The following is a 16,165-nucleotide window of genomic DNA, read 5'->3' as shown; positions in this document are numbered from 1 at the left end:
TCACTATGTTCAACCGCAGAATATTTTGGGGCCAGCTCAAAAGGAGGTTGGGAGATAGCAACACTATGTTGCAATGATTCTCTTTTCTGAGTGATGAGTTATGGAAGGGATGACAATAAGAGCTAGAGTCAACCAGTGTGAGAAGCTGGAGTGGCTAAGGATTCAAATACTCAACCAGAGTCTGAAGCTGGTCTATTTTTAATTTTGAGTGGCTTGTGCACCGATGAATGGATGTGGCTCACAGTTTGGAGTTCCCACAGTTCTTATCTGAACAACAGGTAGAAGCTGAATTGTACAATTAGATCTGGTGTGACAATTGTAGGCATTCTGGAGTCAGGCATGCCTTTGTTAATTTGCAGGTGTAATATTGTAATTTCTTGTGAATGGGCTGTACTTGAAGACTGTCCAGAAACTTCAGCTGCTACAGCATGTGGCAGTCTGGCAGTTAGATTCATCCATGTTGATGCCACTACTATAAGAACTGCCAGATTTTTTCCAAGTGCAATTCAATGCCACCTGCTCTGGGCTGAATCTAACTATCTTGTAAGCATTTATACCATAGAGGTGGCATATTAATTACTACTTGGGTGAGAAAAAGTAAAAACATACTTTTCCTAAAGTAACCCTGTGTCTTATATTAGAAATTGTTTTATTAACAAGCTTATTTGGCTAAGGTTGTTTATTCCCAAAGGGTATGGTGCAATTGATGTAATGGCTTTAGGATTTACCAAGTCATAGATTTATTTAGGGCTCCTCCAATTTTATTCAGCTAACCATCTTCTCAGTTGTGGGATACTAATTATTCTGAACAGATAAATTTATTTCCGTCATTTAACTACATTCAAGTTTGTCTGAATCCTTCTTCATATATGACGCCAATAATTGTACACAATATGGTAATCAGCGCAAGGTAAAAAGAATGAATACTTCCCAAAATTTGGAACCAATATATAGATGTATACCCTAAAATTGAATATCCTGTTAATGCAGTCACATTAACTTCAATTTATATGCAGTTCTAAATTAATTTTTATTCCAAAGAGGGTTTTTGCAAGTATCATTACTAAGCTATGTAGTAATTATTCTCACCTGCATATTTGTTTGCTGAGAGCAAAGTGAAAAACATGCTTACTCTTTTGAATTTCATTCTGTTATGTTTGGCCTATTTATCCAATCTATCAAAATTATTTTGAATTTTATCAACGACACCCAATTGTGTGTCATCCACAGATTTCAGAAACACTACCTTAACCTCCACATCCAAGTCATTGATAAATATGCTGAAGCTTATTAGCTCAGGACGCCTTCTTGTGATAAGTCAGTAATAAACATTCTATGAATAGAATTTTCAAACCATTTTTATAACCACTCAATTAACACACCATTAATAGTCTTACTGATCAGAACCTCCATGACTCCCAATAAAGGGATTCTATCAAATACTTACAGCTTGAAAAAAACAAAACAAATCAAAGTAGGGACAATTGATTTCATAAAAACGCAGCCCAGCATTAAGCAAATAATATTTTAAAAGCACAACGTATTTTAATCTTGCATAATTTTTCTTTTGAACTTTCTTGGTAAATAGCATGATATTTGCATAGCATTGACCTAAAGGCATTCTGAGCTATACTCTCTTATCTTTGGAATCTATGGAGGATACAGATTCAATAGCAAGAGCTATTGCACTGCTATTTTTGAATTTGATATTTGAATTATTAGCTTCTAGAGACCATTTGCAAGCCTTGCTTGAAAGAAAAATATCCCAATAAGCCTTTTTGGTCTTTCTCCTCTTTTTAGAGTATGCAGCACTATTATGTAACAATAATAATTGCAAAAACACTTTTGTAAATCCATGACTAAGTTTATATTAGAAGAGGTGTCAAAATGCAACTCACAAAAGCCATTCTAAGTCTCAACAGCCTAATTCTTGCCCCTTGGAATAGTAGTGTGGTAGTTCTTGTCTTCAACACCGCTTTTCTAAGTCTTAGATCATCTAGATAGAAATGGTAAACAAGTAGACCAACCCCATGTTCAAAGTCTCTTGTCTTGTGTATCACTAAATCCTCTAATTACAAATGGGTAATGGTCTCAGAGGCTGCTCATAAGTCTGTTTTGTTCTCAAGTCCAACAAGTATAAAAAAACAGTTCTTACCTTACATAGATGGGAGCATTACACTAAAATATAACATCAATGTTATACGTTTCTTCTCTGGATCTGAAATGGAACATTTTCCATCTTCTTGAAGAGATGATCCAGTGAAGTTTGAAAGGTGGTCTTCCCTTTTTCCTCATAAATGATGCTGTAGCAGTGTGTTGCATCATGGATAGCTTGGTGAAGCACTTGGCATTAGGTCCTGCATCTTAAATTATGATAATATTTCCTCAGTAAAGCTGAAGCCCTCTGCCCTCAGCCGCAAGAGCCATGGTGGTGCAATGGTGAGAATGCAGTATTCCTGGCTCAAGGTTGATTCAGCTTTCCATCCTTTTGAAATTGATAAAATGAGGACCCGGATTGTTGAGGAAAAGATGCTGACATTGAAACCACTCAGAGTGCTGTAAAGCAGTATGTATAACATCTCAGTGCTATTGCTATTAGTCTGGTCCACTTTACTTTCCATATTAAGACCATAAGATTTCTGTGAGATTCTGCTGTAAATTATAAATGTGTAGTGCACTGTAAAAAAATGACCCTCATAAAGACCTTGCCCATGAATTATTTTCATAAACATAAGCTTCGTTAATATCTGTATGGGCAAATTAAACTTTTGCCCAATGATCTCATCTATGATCTTTGAGTCAATAAGAATTATAGCTCTAAACCTGAGTTTAAACATTTAACAGGAGTAATTTCCCAATGATACCAGTTTTTTGCACATTTGTTCATATATCAAATTTGGAAGCAACCCTTCTCATTCGCAGAATGATTCTGAGTGATGTACAATTAAAACAAATATTCTAAGTGAAATAGGTTTATTTGGTGACCAAATATCCAGTTATCAACATTACAAGTTTTAAAATTATTTGATAATCCCTGTGGATCAAAATTAGTGACTTATCAACCACAATTAATTTACTATCCCTTCGTCTGTACAAGTGTAATTTCAGTTTTTTTTTTTAACAAAATGGACATTATTGATTGGTTTTAGGTAAGATGTTTATATTTTTCACAATATTAACAATTTTTAAAATACCTTTCACATATTTAGTGAGCATTATTGTTCCAACTCAACCAAAAACATGAAATTTTATGCATTTCATTTTTTATTTAAAACATTTGTATAGCAACCCATCTTATAGCCAATTTTGAGTGGATGCCAATCAAAAGTTAAAATAGCATAAATACCTATTGTGGCCCAGCAGGAGCCATTGGAGCTGCCACCAGACTCTGACAGCGAGGGGGCCTATGAGTCGGCTCTGGAGGATGTGGAGGACCCTGGACAGGGTTCCGACTCCGAGCAGGGCGCAGAGAGGCTGGTTGGCCACCAGGAGGCGCATGAGCCTTGGACCAGTGGGGAGGAGACAAGGGAGAGTGATCCAGAAGCCAGCAGTGAGTTGTTCCTGGATGCACACCATCGAAAAGCTACTCAGCGTCAGGAACAATTACGCAATTACAGGAGGTAATTGCACTCAGCTGATGGTCATTAGGCTCCTCTCCAGACTATAAAAAAGATTGCTTGTGACACGCCCCTCTTGCAGAAGTCAACGCAGGATTGAATGTTGGAGGACAGAACTGTGAGCTCAGCAGGCTGGATTGCTGCCAAGCCTTATCTGTGTTTATTGCTGCCTGAGTTTGTTTGAGTTGCTACCAAGATCCTTATCTGTTTGTTTTGCTTGGCTTTCAGCCACCGAGGTTTTGGTGTCTTGTTATTAAAGGACATTCCATTTACGCTTGTCTCGGCATTCATTACTGGATGGAGAAGGGGGTCAGAACAAATACCATAGTAAAACTTTAAAACTAAACACATTAAAATGGTTCTAGCCTACAGTATCCTTGGAATATGTTGAGCTGCTGACTGGACATTTTGGATCCTGGGCCATCCAAATTTGTAAATGGAGTTCAGTTTTTAAACCGATTAGACCAATCATACTATCTATTTTATTTTATTTTTTAAATGTATATGCTATCAAACTGTCAAGTGACTCTGTTTTAATTTCTGTCTCATAATATTTTACTGAAAATATATTAGTAATATTTGTGCTAAAAGAACCTGTAACAAAACTGTTCTTTTTTAAAAGTGGTGTGATACCATTAAACGTGATATTGTTTTGACAGGGGACAACTGCAATTCCATTGATTACAAGAAGATGAAAAATTTCCTGCTGGATCTACAGAACAGAAAATATACTCTACAAACAAAAGAAAGCATTACTGAAGATAAAATCGCTTTGAAGAAATTATTGGTGGATCAGATGTTTAAATATTATGATTCAGACAACAATGGACTTGTAGATAGTAATGAACTAACACAGGTAATATTTCAATTACATATTCATTGCTACAAATTTTACATGTAAAACAGTAAAGAAAAAAATTAACTTTTCCAAGTGAGATTAGTAGCATCTGTAACTGTCTTCATTTTTTTTTTGTAGTACTATTTCTGTGGAAACTTAACAAAACAAAATATTACTTTTCATATTAAGAATAAACTAAAACATTGAAAAACAGAAAAGTCTCACAAAGAGACTCAAGTGACGCTGTTGAGTCTCTGATTTTGGAAAAACGTTCAGGACAGAAAACTAAAAACATAGTTAATGCTCATTTGTCACAATTATCTTTGTTCATTTTGCTATGGCAGTTTAAACTTTTCTGGAGTTTTCTTTCTTTCTTTCTTTCATTTTATTTTGGGTGAAAAGTGCTTCAATGTATTAGTAAATCAAATATGGGAAATTCAGTCCAGTATTATTGATGTATGTGTAGTGTGTGAGAGCATATGCATTTACACATATCTTTGATTTCATTAATCTTCCTTCTGTGAAAGGATTATATAAATCAGCATACATGACTGTGACTGATTCAGACATTATCCCAAATGCACTATGAAAGAATATAGTGCATATTATTCCTAAAGCTGATAAATATATGCATAGAAATGATGCTTTTTATTTGCTAATATTTACTAATATTACTTGCTTTCCCCAAAGCTTCCAGTCTTTTAAATTAACCACAGATTTTAGAAATTGTATCTAACATACCAGGAGAGAATCTAATTCCATTTTGAGTCAATCTAGTTTAAATTATTATATGAAAACAAGCCAAAATCTGAAAATATGTTTTGATTCAGAATAATATGTTTAATTACAGGATTTTATTGAATCAGTTCCAATTATTATTTGAACATTTTTGAACATATTTTTCTCAGGGTGCATTTTTTTTGTTTATTAAATGTCTTTATGGGAATTTAATCAGGACTCTTGTGTCTTTGATTGGAGCAAACAGATCTATACAAATTTCTGATTGCATAAACAGTGGGAAGTCCTGTAGATAATTAATTCACTGAAAGCACTGGAGAATAAATCCATCTTTATTCTCTCAAACAAATAGTAGTCATTCCACCTCTGCCCAAGGGTATAAACTACAAATCCAATATATTATTTTACAAGATTGGCAGCATTATACAAACAGAATAAATAGTAAAATCAGTAGTAATGCTAAAAGTCAGGCATGAGAAATATTTGCTGAGTTCTGCAGGTAAATTTAGATATAACAGGATCAAGCAATGTCCTTTAGAATTCAGTCCTTTATAGCAAACACATTATTATGAAACCACAGCACTGACAGATCTGTCATATGGATCTATCATGTGGAGAGTTTTAATACATTACTTTTTATTTTCTGGAAAGGGGAAAGAGCAGACTGGTTCATCTGAATATTTTTTTCTAATTACCCTTATCCTGGAAGAGGAAATTAAAAATATGCAAACTTTTAGAGGTCCCTGATCAAAATATAAACTTTAAAATAAACTTGACATAGATTACATAGAATAACATCCTATATTATTCATGTTCCAAACAATACAAAATTGAATAAAAGGGAGCTGTGACCTCACTCTGGTTCAGGAACAAAATATAGCTTATCTTAAATCAAAAGCATGTTGCAGTCATTATTATCTTCTTAGGGTTATTCCATTTAACAATGAAAGCTATAGGAATTGTTACATTCCTGATTTAGGACCGTGTATAACTTTTGTCCTATGGTCACCGGGTGGTTGGCATCACCTTTCTTCTTCATCTTCAACTGTTGAAGACCTATACATGGAATAACTTTCATTTTTAAAAATCATTTTGGCTATAAACAATGAATAAAAGAGAGAAGTTAACTTGTTTCTCCAATGTAAGTCCAATACAAACCCACTTCAATCTTTAAAAAAGAATCTAACTTCTCCCAAGCTTGAACTATTCATATCTTGCCTTTTTTACTCCTTATTTAAGAAGGAACTGCCAAGGTTTCTAGATGTATCCTCATTCAAATGATTGGATACTAGCAATACCAATATATTATATCTCTCCTACTCCTGGTTTATGACAAATTACTGAAATTCTTCTGAGTTCCATACATAATTATGGGTGTTGATTGCAATTCTTATAACCATCATATGAATATTTTCCTACTCAGTTATAGGAAATCTGGGGTTTTAATTGTGCTGTTTGAGAGATGCCACAAATCAGAATGAACATCCCAGAATGAAATTTGCTTTGTATAGCCATTTTCATTTTCCTAATTACTATCTTACCTATCTAATTGCAAATTTTCAAGTAATTTTTTTCAAGCACAAAGGCAAGATCTGCTGATATCTTGAATACAAAAGAACTTGGTGGAACAGATACATGCCCAACTCTTGGTGATAAAATGAAATGCATATTTATTGATAATGGCTTTTAGTGAACCCCAAAAGAGCAGACATATTTCTGCTCTTTTGGGGTCCACAAGGTCAGTTAAGTTTGTCTGAAAAACTATCCATCTTCTTCTTATGAAGGCAGACTTCATGAAATATGTTATGTGCCTAAATCACAATTTTGAATTTATTTGCATCTATCGAATTAAGTATTTGTTACAATAAATAAACAACATTAGAAACCTTGAAAGTTATCAAGATTTACTATTTAATACATTCACTGTTGGATGCCATTCATTTTTGGATGGTTGTACCACTGAAGAATAGTTTTATTTGGTGAAAAACAAAGTATTTCACACTTATTGGTGGATAAGAACTGTCTTAATCATATAATACGAATGTTGCAAGTGCTTCATTGTCTACTATTAATGTTTCAATTACAATTCATGATTGTTTTTTAATGGATTGTGACCTAAATACATTTAGGACTGTAGCAGGGTTCAACCTATCTAGTCCATTCATCAATAGTCAGAATACAAATTGTGGGATAGACAGTAATAGCTCCACCATTGAAATTGAAATAAATACCTCCATTATTTGAATGATATCTTCACCTTTATCATTTTGGAAAGTGCTGAAATCATAAAGTTCTTTCATGAGCATTTAAAGGATAGATTGTTGCTGTTAATGGATGATTGAGTGATTTTTTTTCCTATTGTTTTATTATTGTTTTATTTGTGTTTCTGTCTTTGTATTTTATTCATAAAATCTGTTTTACTTCTTGTTTGTGATTGTATTTAAGCGATAAATATGATTTAACTTTTTTTAAAAAATGGAACTGCTATGAGCCACTAGGAGTCTGACTGCAGAAAAGTCTGTTGTTAAATAAATAAATAAATAAATAAATAAATAATAAAAATTCTTAATGAAAACAGATATTTATGGTATAAATTAGCAACCAGTAGAAAAAGAACCACCACTGGAAAAATAACTTCAAGTTAGACTTAAAATGGTACAATATTAAGTAATCCTGAAGATTTCAGGTTGAAATTGTAGTAGGAAGTACTGGATATTGGGATTTTGCAGACTTCATAAAGGGTTTTCACTTAGGAAAAAGGTTTGAGTGAAGTAGCCCTTTGGAGCTGTTTCATGAAGCAGTGTGGCCATCTCACTTCCAAGAGTGAAGTGAAAAAGCAATAAGCCTGTGTTTCACATGCTCCAATTGACACTACTGATTATTAGGTGCTTCTTTCATGTATAATGCATGTGTGAAAATATCTTCTGGCTATTGAAAGTGCCAGTGTAGCTTTCAAGGCAATACAAAGCATCTGACTGAAACAAATTGGGTTGCCTTTTCATCTATATGAAGAAGAAAAAAACACCCCTCTTTGTCAAAGGAAATCTGACTCACTTCTCATGGGCCTAGAAAACAATCTCTGCAGCTACAGATAATCAAGCTATTATATCATCTGCATTACAAGTGCTACATTTAACAAGGAATGAGCAGAAAAGTTATATAATTCTTCCTGTGGAAAATGTAAACTCTGAGTAAAGTACCCCCCAAATGGGCTGGCAAAAGCATATTAAAAGAGAATTGCATTATAAGGTAAAGAGTTCAAACTAACGTTCAGGGTATCAACAGAACTGATTAAAACAATAGTCCCTGCTCTTCAGTTCTGAACTAATTTAGAGCTACTTATTTATTAGATGACAGATTTAGAGACAGACATCATAACACATAAAACATGATTTTGTGGATTTTGTATGAATTTTAGCTGTTAGGTTCTGTTAATGGAAGTCTGGACTCACATTTGTTTTGTTACTACAAAGTCATGTTGCCTTTTAATTTACTTGTGACTAGGCACAAATTAATTTATTACAAAGCATACTATATTAATAAATTGGTTAATAAGCATTATGAGTTATATGGTGTAAGTAATATGATTCCTGTCATCTTATCCAGTTAGATGCAAATCTAAAATAAATCCACTCTAATATTTTATAATGATTAATTAGTATACAATCAGGACAGAATCTTCAGCATAATAGTTATTCCTATTACTGTATAGCAAATCACTTATTCGCTCTATGTTACAAATGTTTACTATGACAAATATTCTTGCTTGCTTTCCGATATAGAAGCAGGTACAATTTCTTGCATAAATGTACACTCAGCTTTCATTATAATGCCAAATGTGAACTGTTTAATGCTTTGAGGTGGATTCGTGGAGGATTTGGTGGAAAAATCATAGTATTTTAATTTACTGATCATGAATTCAGTTCCATAATAAGGCCTGCATTATTTTATGTACTGGATGATTTTGATGGATTTAAGTGTCAGAGAATCCTGAAGACTCAGCATTATTTTTATGGATATTATTTTCTAATCTTGCCACAACCCCACAGTGTTCTTTAGTAACACATTGTAATATTTAGTGAACCTCTGGGGAAAAAAGGAAATCCCACTTCTCTGGATCACCTAATCGGAATTTATGGGAATCTTTATATTCACATGAATACAAGTTGAATGATCTTGAAGTGTTGTTGCTGCAAGGTTGAAACTGAAGTTAGGTCTCTCAGAGAGGAGTGGTGCAGCCATGTCTCCAGTTGGTTTCTACCTCATGTGATCAGCGAATAAAGGTTTACCCATATGAGCAGTTCCATGCTCTCTCTTAATGAGGCCATGTTAGATAGACAAGACAATCACTCTGTGTCAAAGTTGCAAAATCTTAATGGTCCTTTTGAACTCTACAGAAACATCGTTTTGCAGAAACTGTATCTGCATCTTCTCTCTTTTCTTTCATTCCATGAATCATTGAACAAACATAGTCTGCCTCTTGAGAAAGTAGATTTATATGCTTATATAAAGTAAATGAACCTGAATTGCTATAATAGAAATATCTTTAGTAATCTAAAATTATTGGCATTCTTTATTGCATTCTTTTTGCTGACATGCCTCTATATTTGATAAGCAGACCTAACGTAAATATGACAATTGCTTTTTCTGCTTATAACCAGCTGCTGGTATCAGAAAGGTATTGACAATCTTTGGGATTGCCTGATCTTCTTTAAAAACATTGTTAATGTTAAAAAGATTCCTGAGAAAGGGATAAATGTATATATTGTTTATTTATATTTAATGTCACTAAGAGGCGGCTTGTTGTTTTATGATGTTGACCATTAAAAATTCCCTTCCACGCCCAATAACTTTTTATCTCTCAGCACCACCTATTCTTTTAATGAAACTAGGTGGCAAGCTTTTAAATCCAGTAAGCCTAGACGTTAATAAAGAGAATACTTTTTAGCATCAGACAGAACTTTGTACTTAATTCTCAGGTTTTTTAAAAAAAATCTTGCCCAACTAATTTAGAAATCTCTTTCTGCCATTGTTTTTGAATAGTAAGTTTGTAATCAAAAATATATTGTTTAAAAAAAGAATAGCATTCTGGTTAAAACATTCATTTTTATCTATTTATTCACATTTCCAAGGTTACCTACTCATCAACAACTCTGACCAGTTTATAAAGATTGAAGACAGGAACAATAAATTAGAACCACCAATAAAAACATGATTACACAAAGGAAAGAGAAAATCTTGGCCCTGTATACAGAATAAACAAAGTCTATAATAGTATTTTTCTTATTAAGAATAGGGTATCACTTGTTGGCAGCTGCTTAAATCACAGTGTCTTTCCTGACTCGAATAGAGGACAACTTTGCAATCTCAGGAAAAGAAGCAGCAACTTAAAAAATTATTGATAACAGCTATAGAAATCCGATTGACAAATGAATGCTGCTTGAAGCTTTCAAACTATTTTGAATATTTGAAGTTATAAATATCAGGATTGTAGAATATTTGATAGAATCATGCTGAGATTCCATTCAAGAGTGAATCAAATTTTTGGCAAGTCAAATTAATCAACCCATTGGATATTTCCAAACTAATAATCTCCATATGTAAAGGTTTTCTCGTGAAAATCAAAATCAGACCAATTTGATTTTACAATTTATATAAATTAAACTGATTTTCTGATTCAAATAGAAAGTCAAAATCAAAATGAATACAATTTGAATGAAATCTATGGTTTGACCTGTTTTTTTTCCCCTGACAAATATAGGCCTCTTATATGTGGCACTAATAAGGGATGCGGTGGCTCAGTGGCTAAAACACTGAGCTTGTCGATCAGAAAGGTCAGCAGTTCGGTGGTTTGAATCCCTAGTATCGCGTAACAGAGTGAGCCCCCGTTACTTGTCTCATCTTCTGCTAACCTAGCAGTTCGAAAGCACATAAAAATGCAAGTAGAAAAATAGGGACCACCTTTAGTGTGAAGGTAACAATGTTCTGTGCACCTTTGGCATTTAGTCATGCTGGCCACATGACCACGGACCCTAACCCTTCAGCTTTGAAATGGAGATGAGCACCACCCTCTAGAGTCAGGAACAAATAGCACATATGTGCAAGGGGAATCTTTACCTTTACCTTATATATGGCACTATTTTTGGAGGCTAAATTAAGCCAGCTCAATCTTTAGAGGAGGCAGTACCAAAGAATACCAGAACTACAGATTAGACTGAAAGGGCAAGGGGATGAAAGAAAAAGAGGAGAAGTAACCAACCATTTTCAGAATGTTGCGGAGAAAAGTGTATTGATTTATCTGTGATAAATCTTTTCAGTTTGACTTGCTCATTTTCCTTGTCCATATATAGAGTTTCTTTTTATATATATGAAAAAGACAAAACTGCTTAATTTGGGGATAAAGGAGAGAGGAGGGGATTCAACCACCCAGAATACTTCTAATATTTTATTGTTTTACCTCTTGTATATGAACAGGACCATATACCTAGGTGTCTGTGATATGTATGTAGATATGTATGTATGTATATATTTGTTTTCATGGATTTTCATGGGTGTAGGTATGCTACTCTTGTTGTATTCAGGTCTTTTCCCGTGTAAGATCTTAGACCCGAATACAAGACCAGCATATATAAATTTAGCATGCACACACACACACACACAATATTATATTATAATATTATATTAAATATAATATAATATATAATATTATATTATAACAAGATGAACTTGGCAAGGATAATATTATATATATAATATTATAACACTATTATAACACAAAGTTTACAAAGGCAACAGTAAAAATATTGGGTTTCTGTCGTGATGGACTCTTGTGACGAGCCGATTGACAGATGATGGAAGCAGTTAGCTTCCTCCCATAATTGGGGCTTACCAGGGGTTGTGACTCTAAATATATACCTTCTTCCCTGGCTTCAGCTGATAAGGAGGAGACCTGTGGCTTAATGGCTAATATATATATAATGAATGGTATACTTTATAATTACAAAATAACTTGAAATCTCTGCTTTTACATAGTTCTAGTTCACTGGCCTTCAGCATCTTTAATCTGATCTGTTAAATGATATTAGAAATACTTAATTATACAATTCAACTCCTTGAGCTCCAGTGTAATTTCATGGTTACAAATTCTCTTGTCAGGTAATAAAACAAGATGAACTTGGCAAGGATATGTCTGACTGCTCTCTTTTTGATCTGTTGAAATATGATGATTATAATAGTGACAAGCATCTTGGCCTGGAAGAATTCTATAGAGCATTCCGTGAGTATAATTCCTGATTTTATTCCATACAAAGTTACTAGTTTTATAAATGTTACACACACTGTTACAAATCATATACTGAAGTTGAATCCTATTGCAATGGAAGCTCTTCTATATTTTAAGTCTTAGTACTTATCTGCACAGCCCAGCTGTTCTGCTGCCAAATGGGACAGCAAGTATTTTTTGAGCAGAAATGAAAGACATTTGGTCAATTGCCTCTCATTACAGATTCCATCTTTAAGTGTGTTTCCCTTCTATAATTTGAAAGTAGTCTCTTCCTCTGATGTTGTGTCTACTGCTGTTGTCTATTTTGACTGGAATGCCTTACTTCTTTATACGCTAGCCACAGCAATTCAATGACTATTTTCACTGAAGAAATGTTCCCTCAACTGAAGCATTATCCTTATCTTTAAAAATGAAATTCTATTTACTATCAATATTTTAAAATGACACAGAGGTTAATAACGTTGCTTTGTATGCGAAATGTTGCTACTTCAAAACACAGCATATTTATGTTCATCTTTCCCAACTAGCCGATATTCTATCTCTTTATAAGTTCAGGTTCTATCATTTCATTTTCTTCCCATCATTTAGGTAAATTATTGATTCATACTGCAGCAGCTATCCTCTTCATTTCTCAAATATATGCGTCACGCAATATAGTGTCCCTGCATTGAGACTAGGACCCACAATAATTTGCTGGGGAAAAGATAATGTTATATAGTTAAGTAGTCATTGCTGATCATGCCTGGTTTTTTTTTTAGTTAAAAAAATAGCTTCAGGCTGCTTTGACTTGTTTTATTTTGTTTTGTTTTGCTTTGCTTTGCTTAACGTTGTTAGGTATCAGTGGTGGGATTTAGCCAGTTCGCACCTATTCGGGAGAACTGGTTGTTAACTTTCTAAGCAGTTCGAAGAACTGGTTGTTGGAAGAAATCTCATTTTGTTTTTTTCCACTTTACAGGGCTAATCCTGTAAGGAAGGCAGGAAGGAAACATTCTAGTGTTGTTTCTAGCCTAATCTTTATTGATCTGCTTACAGAAACTTCCTCTCCGGTTAACCCTTATTACATTGTAACAGCTAAGGCGAAGCGCCCATCGACCTGAGTGACCTTGAGTTGGCCACGCCCATCCAGTCACATGACCACCGAGCCCCACCTACCCAGATGGTCATTAGGGCAGAGAACCGGTTGTTAAATTATTTGAATCCCACCACTGCTAGGTAGTGAGTTTAGGCTTCAATGCAACAGCTACAGTTTACCCAGATTATATAAAACAATCTTTATTTAGAAAGACTTTGTTTATTTTTGATGATCATTATTTTAAAAAGATTCAGTAGCATAGAAAAAAAATGAAAAAAGTGCCCTTTGGAAGAATATGAAATCTGCTAACATAAAAAGGTATTTTAAAATTCAAAACATTCAAATGTTCAGTTCACTTTTACATATATTTTGTAAATTCTTAGACCATTAACTTATTTTTAAACATGATTGGAATGTGTAACTATCATGATTAATTATTAGTATTGTTTCATTAATATTTGAATTTTTTTTTTAACAAAACAATTGTTAGAGAATTGGCTATCAACTATAGATAGAAAATTCATAAGAAGCACAACTGAAAATGACTCTGGGACTGTCACGATTTAGAATCTCTAAGCAATAGGATTTTACATTTTGTAGATAGCAATAGCAATAGCAGTTAGACTTATATACCGCTTCATAGGGCTTTCAGCCTTCTCTAAGCGGTTTACAGAGTCAGCATATCGCCCCCACAGTCTGGGTCCACATTTCACCCACCTAGGAAGGATGGAAGGCTGAGTCAACCTTGAGCCGGTGAGATTAGAACCGCTGAACTGCAGATAACAGTCAGCTGAAGTGGCCTGCAGTACTGCACCCTAACCACTGGGCCACCTCGGCTCTCATAGATGAAGAAATAAACTTATAAATGGTGTTGTATGTGGTTCTATGCTACATCTTCCCTAGAGACATGTGCAGTTCAATAAAGGGAAAAAAAATAAGAAACTGTAAACTAACACCAAAAGGCAATAATTTTTATACCGCTTCATTTCAGTTCAGTTCTGGCTATCTAAACCCTCAGAACTGAAGGATTAAAATAAAAGCAATCATAGTTAATTATGTGATAATATCACTGATATAAATCAAATCATTTCAGACAACAGAAAGAGAGAGAGAGACAGAGAGAGAGAGAGAGACAGACAGACAGGCAGGCAGGCAGGCAGGCAGACAGACAGACTCAGACAGAGAGAGACAGAGAAAGACACAGACCGAGAGTCTTTATAGTTACATAGAAACAGCAAACAATACTGCACTGGCAGTATAGGACTATCTGGTAAGAGTAGCAAAAAAAAAAGATATATAACTATTTTAGCATCATTATTTCATACTGCCTAGTTTGGGGGGGAAAGGCAGACCTGTTACTCTTTTGATAAGAGACTACTAGGAAATTCCAGGACCTGTAGGAATTGACCTGAAATTGGAAAAAAAAAACATCCTGGGAAAAGGAAATGCCAAATCACTTTCATTTTATTCCCAGGAATCTATATGAAAGGTGCATTCAAGTGAAACTTTAATTTTATGTATTATGATATATTTGCATATACTATGATAATGTACAATGCATCTCCTTAGGCAGTTTCCTGACAAGTTCAATCAACCATTTGTTTCTCAGGAGAAGTTATGCATTTTTTAAAAAGACCTTAGCAAGGATAATATGAATTGGATTTGGATTTGGATTTTATTGCATTTATATGCCGCCCTATTCCTGGAGGGACTCAGGGCGGCTCACAAATCAAAGGGAGGGAATACAGACAAGGGGAAAAACAACAAACAAGCAACTACAAAAGAATTCAAAAACAATCAACAACCACACAGTTCGAGCGGGGACGGGAACTCGTCAACCCCAGGCCTGTCGGAACAGCCAGGTTTTAAGGGCTTTGCAGAAGGCTGAAGGGTGGTGAGGGTCCGAATCTCCACAGAGAGCTCGTTCCATAGGGCCGGAGCCGCCACAGAGAAGGCCCTCCTCCGGGTGGTAGCCAATCGGCATTGGCCGATAGATGGGATTCGGAGGAGGCCTACTCTGTGGGATCTAATAGGTCTGGTGGAGGTAATTGGCAGCAGGCGGTCTCTCAAGTACCCAGGTCCAATACCATGAAGGGCTTTCACCTTGACTAGCACCTTGAAGCGTATCCGGAGACCAATGGGCAGCCAGTGCAGCTCGTGGAGGATAGGTGTAACGTGGATGTACCGGGGTGCACCCACAATTGCTCGCGTGGCTGCATTCTGGACAAGCTGAAGTCTCCGAATGCTCTTCAGGGGCTGCCCCATGTAGAGCGAACTGTGTGTACTCTATTCACATATTTTCCTATTCTAATTCTAAAAAATTGCACTTCAGTCAATTTATTTGAATTGTGCAATCAACGGTTTGGTTGTTAGTCATAGTTCACTATGTTACATAGTGAAGATGTGTGCTGAGCATGTGGAATAAGCAATTGCCCTACACTCTATGAATGAATGGTGAGTGGTTAGTGTAATGTACATATTACTGGAAAGCATTGGTGGGATTCATTTTTTTTTACTACCAGTTCTGTGGGCATGGCTTGGTGGGCGTGGCAGGGGAAGGATACTGTAAAATCTCCATTCCCTCACCCCTCCAGGAGAAGGTTACTGCAACATCCCCA

At 35.0% G+C, this 16,165-nt stretch overlaps 1 protein-coding gene across 1 annotated transcript in view; it reads left to right on the top strand.

Annotated features, from left to right (window-relative positions):
- FSTL5 (follistatin like 5) overlaps positions 1-16,165 on the top strand; it is a 356,407-nt gene that overhangs the window by 208,636 nt on the left and 131,606 nt on the right. The window contains exons 5-6 of the mRNA XM_087724670.1: positions 4,277-4,473; positions 12,349-12,469. Of these exons, the coding sequence (XP_087580796.1) occupies positions 4,277-4,473; positions 12,349-12,469 (318 nt within the window). The remainder of the gene's footprint in view (positions 1-4,276; positions 4,474-12,348; positions 12,470-16,165) is intronic.

Source organism: Thamnophis sirtalis, unplaced genomic scaffold (assembly GCF_051295495.1).
Source record: "Thamnophis sirtalis isolate CommonGarterSnake01/CBP01778 unplaced genomic scaffold, rThaSir2_p1.2 scaffold_10, whole genome shotgun sequence".
Taxonomy (NCBI): Eukaryota; Metazoa; Chordata; class Lepidosauria; order Squamata; family Natricidae; genus Thamnophis; species Thamnophis sirtalis.
The sequence above is the reverse complement of the archived record's forward strand: the minus strand, read 5'-3'. Positions and strand labels throughout refer to the sequence as shown.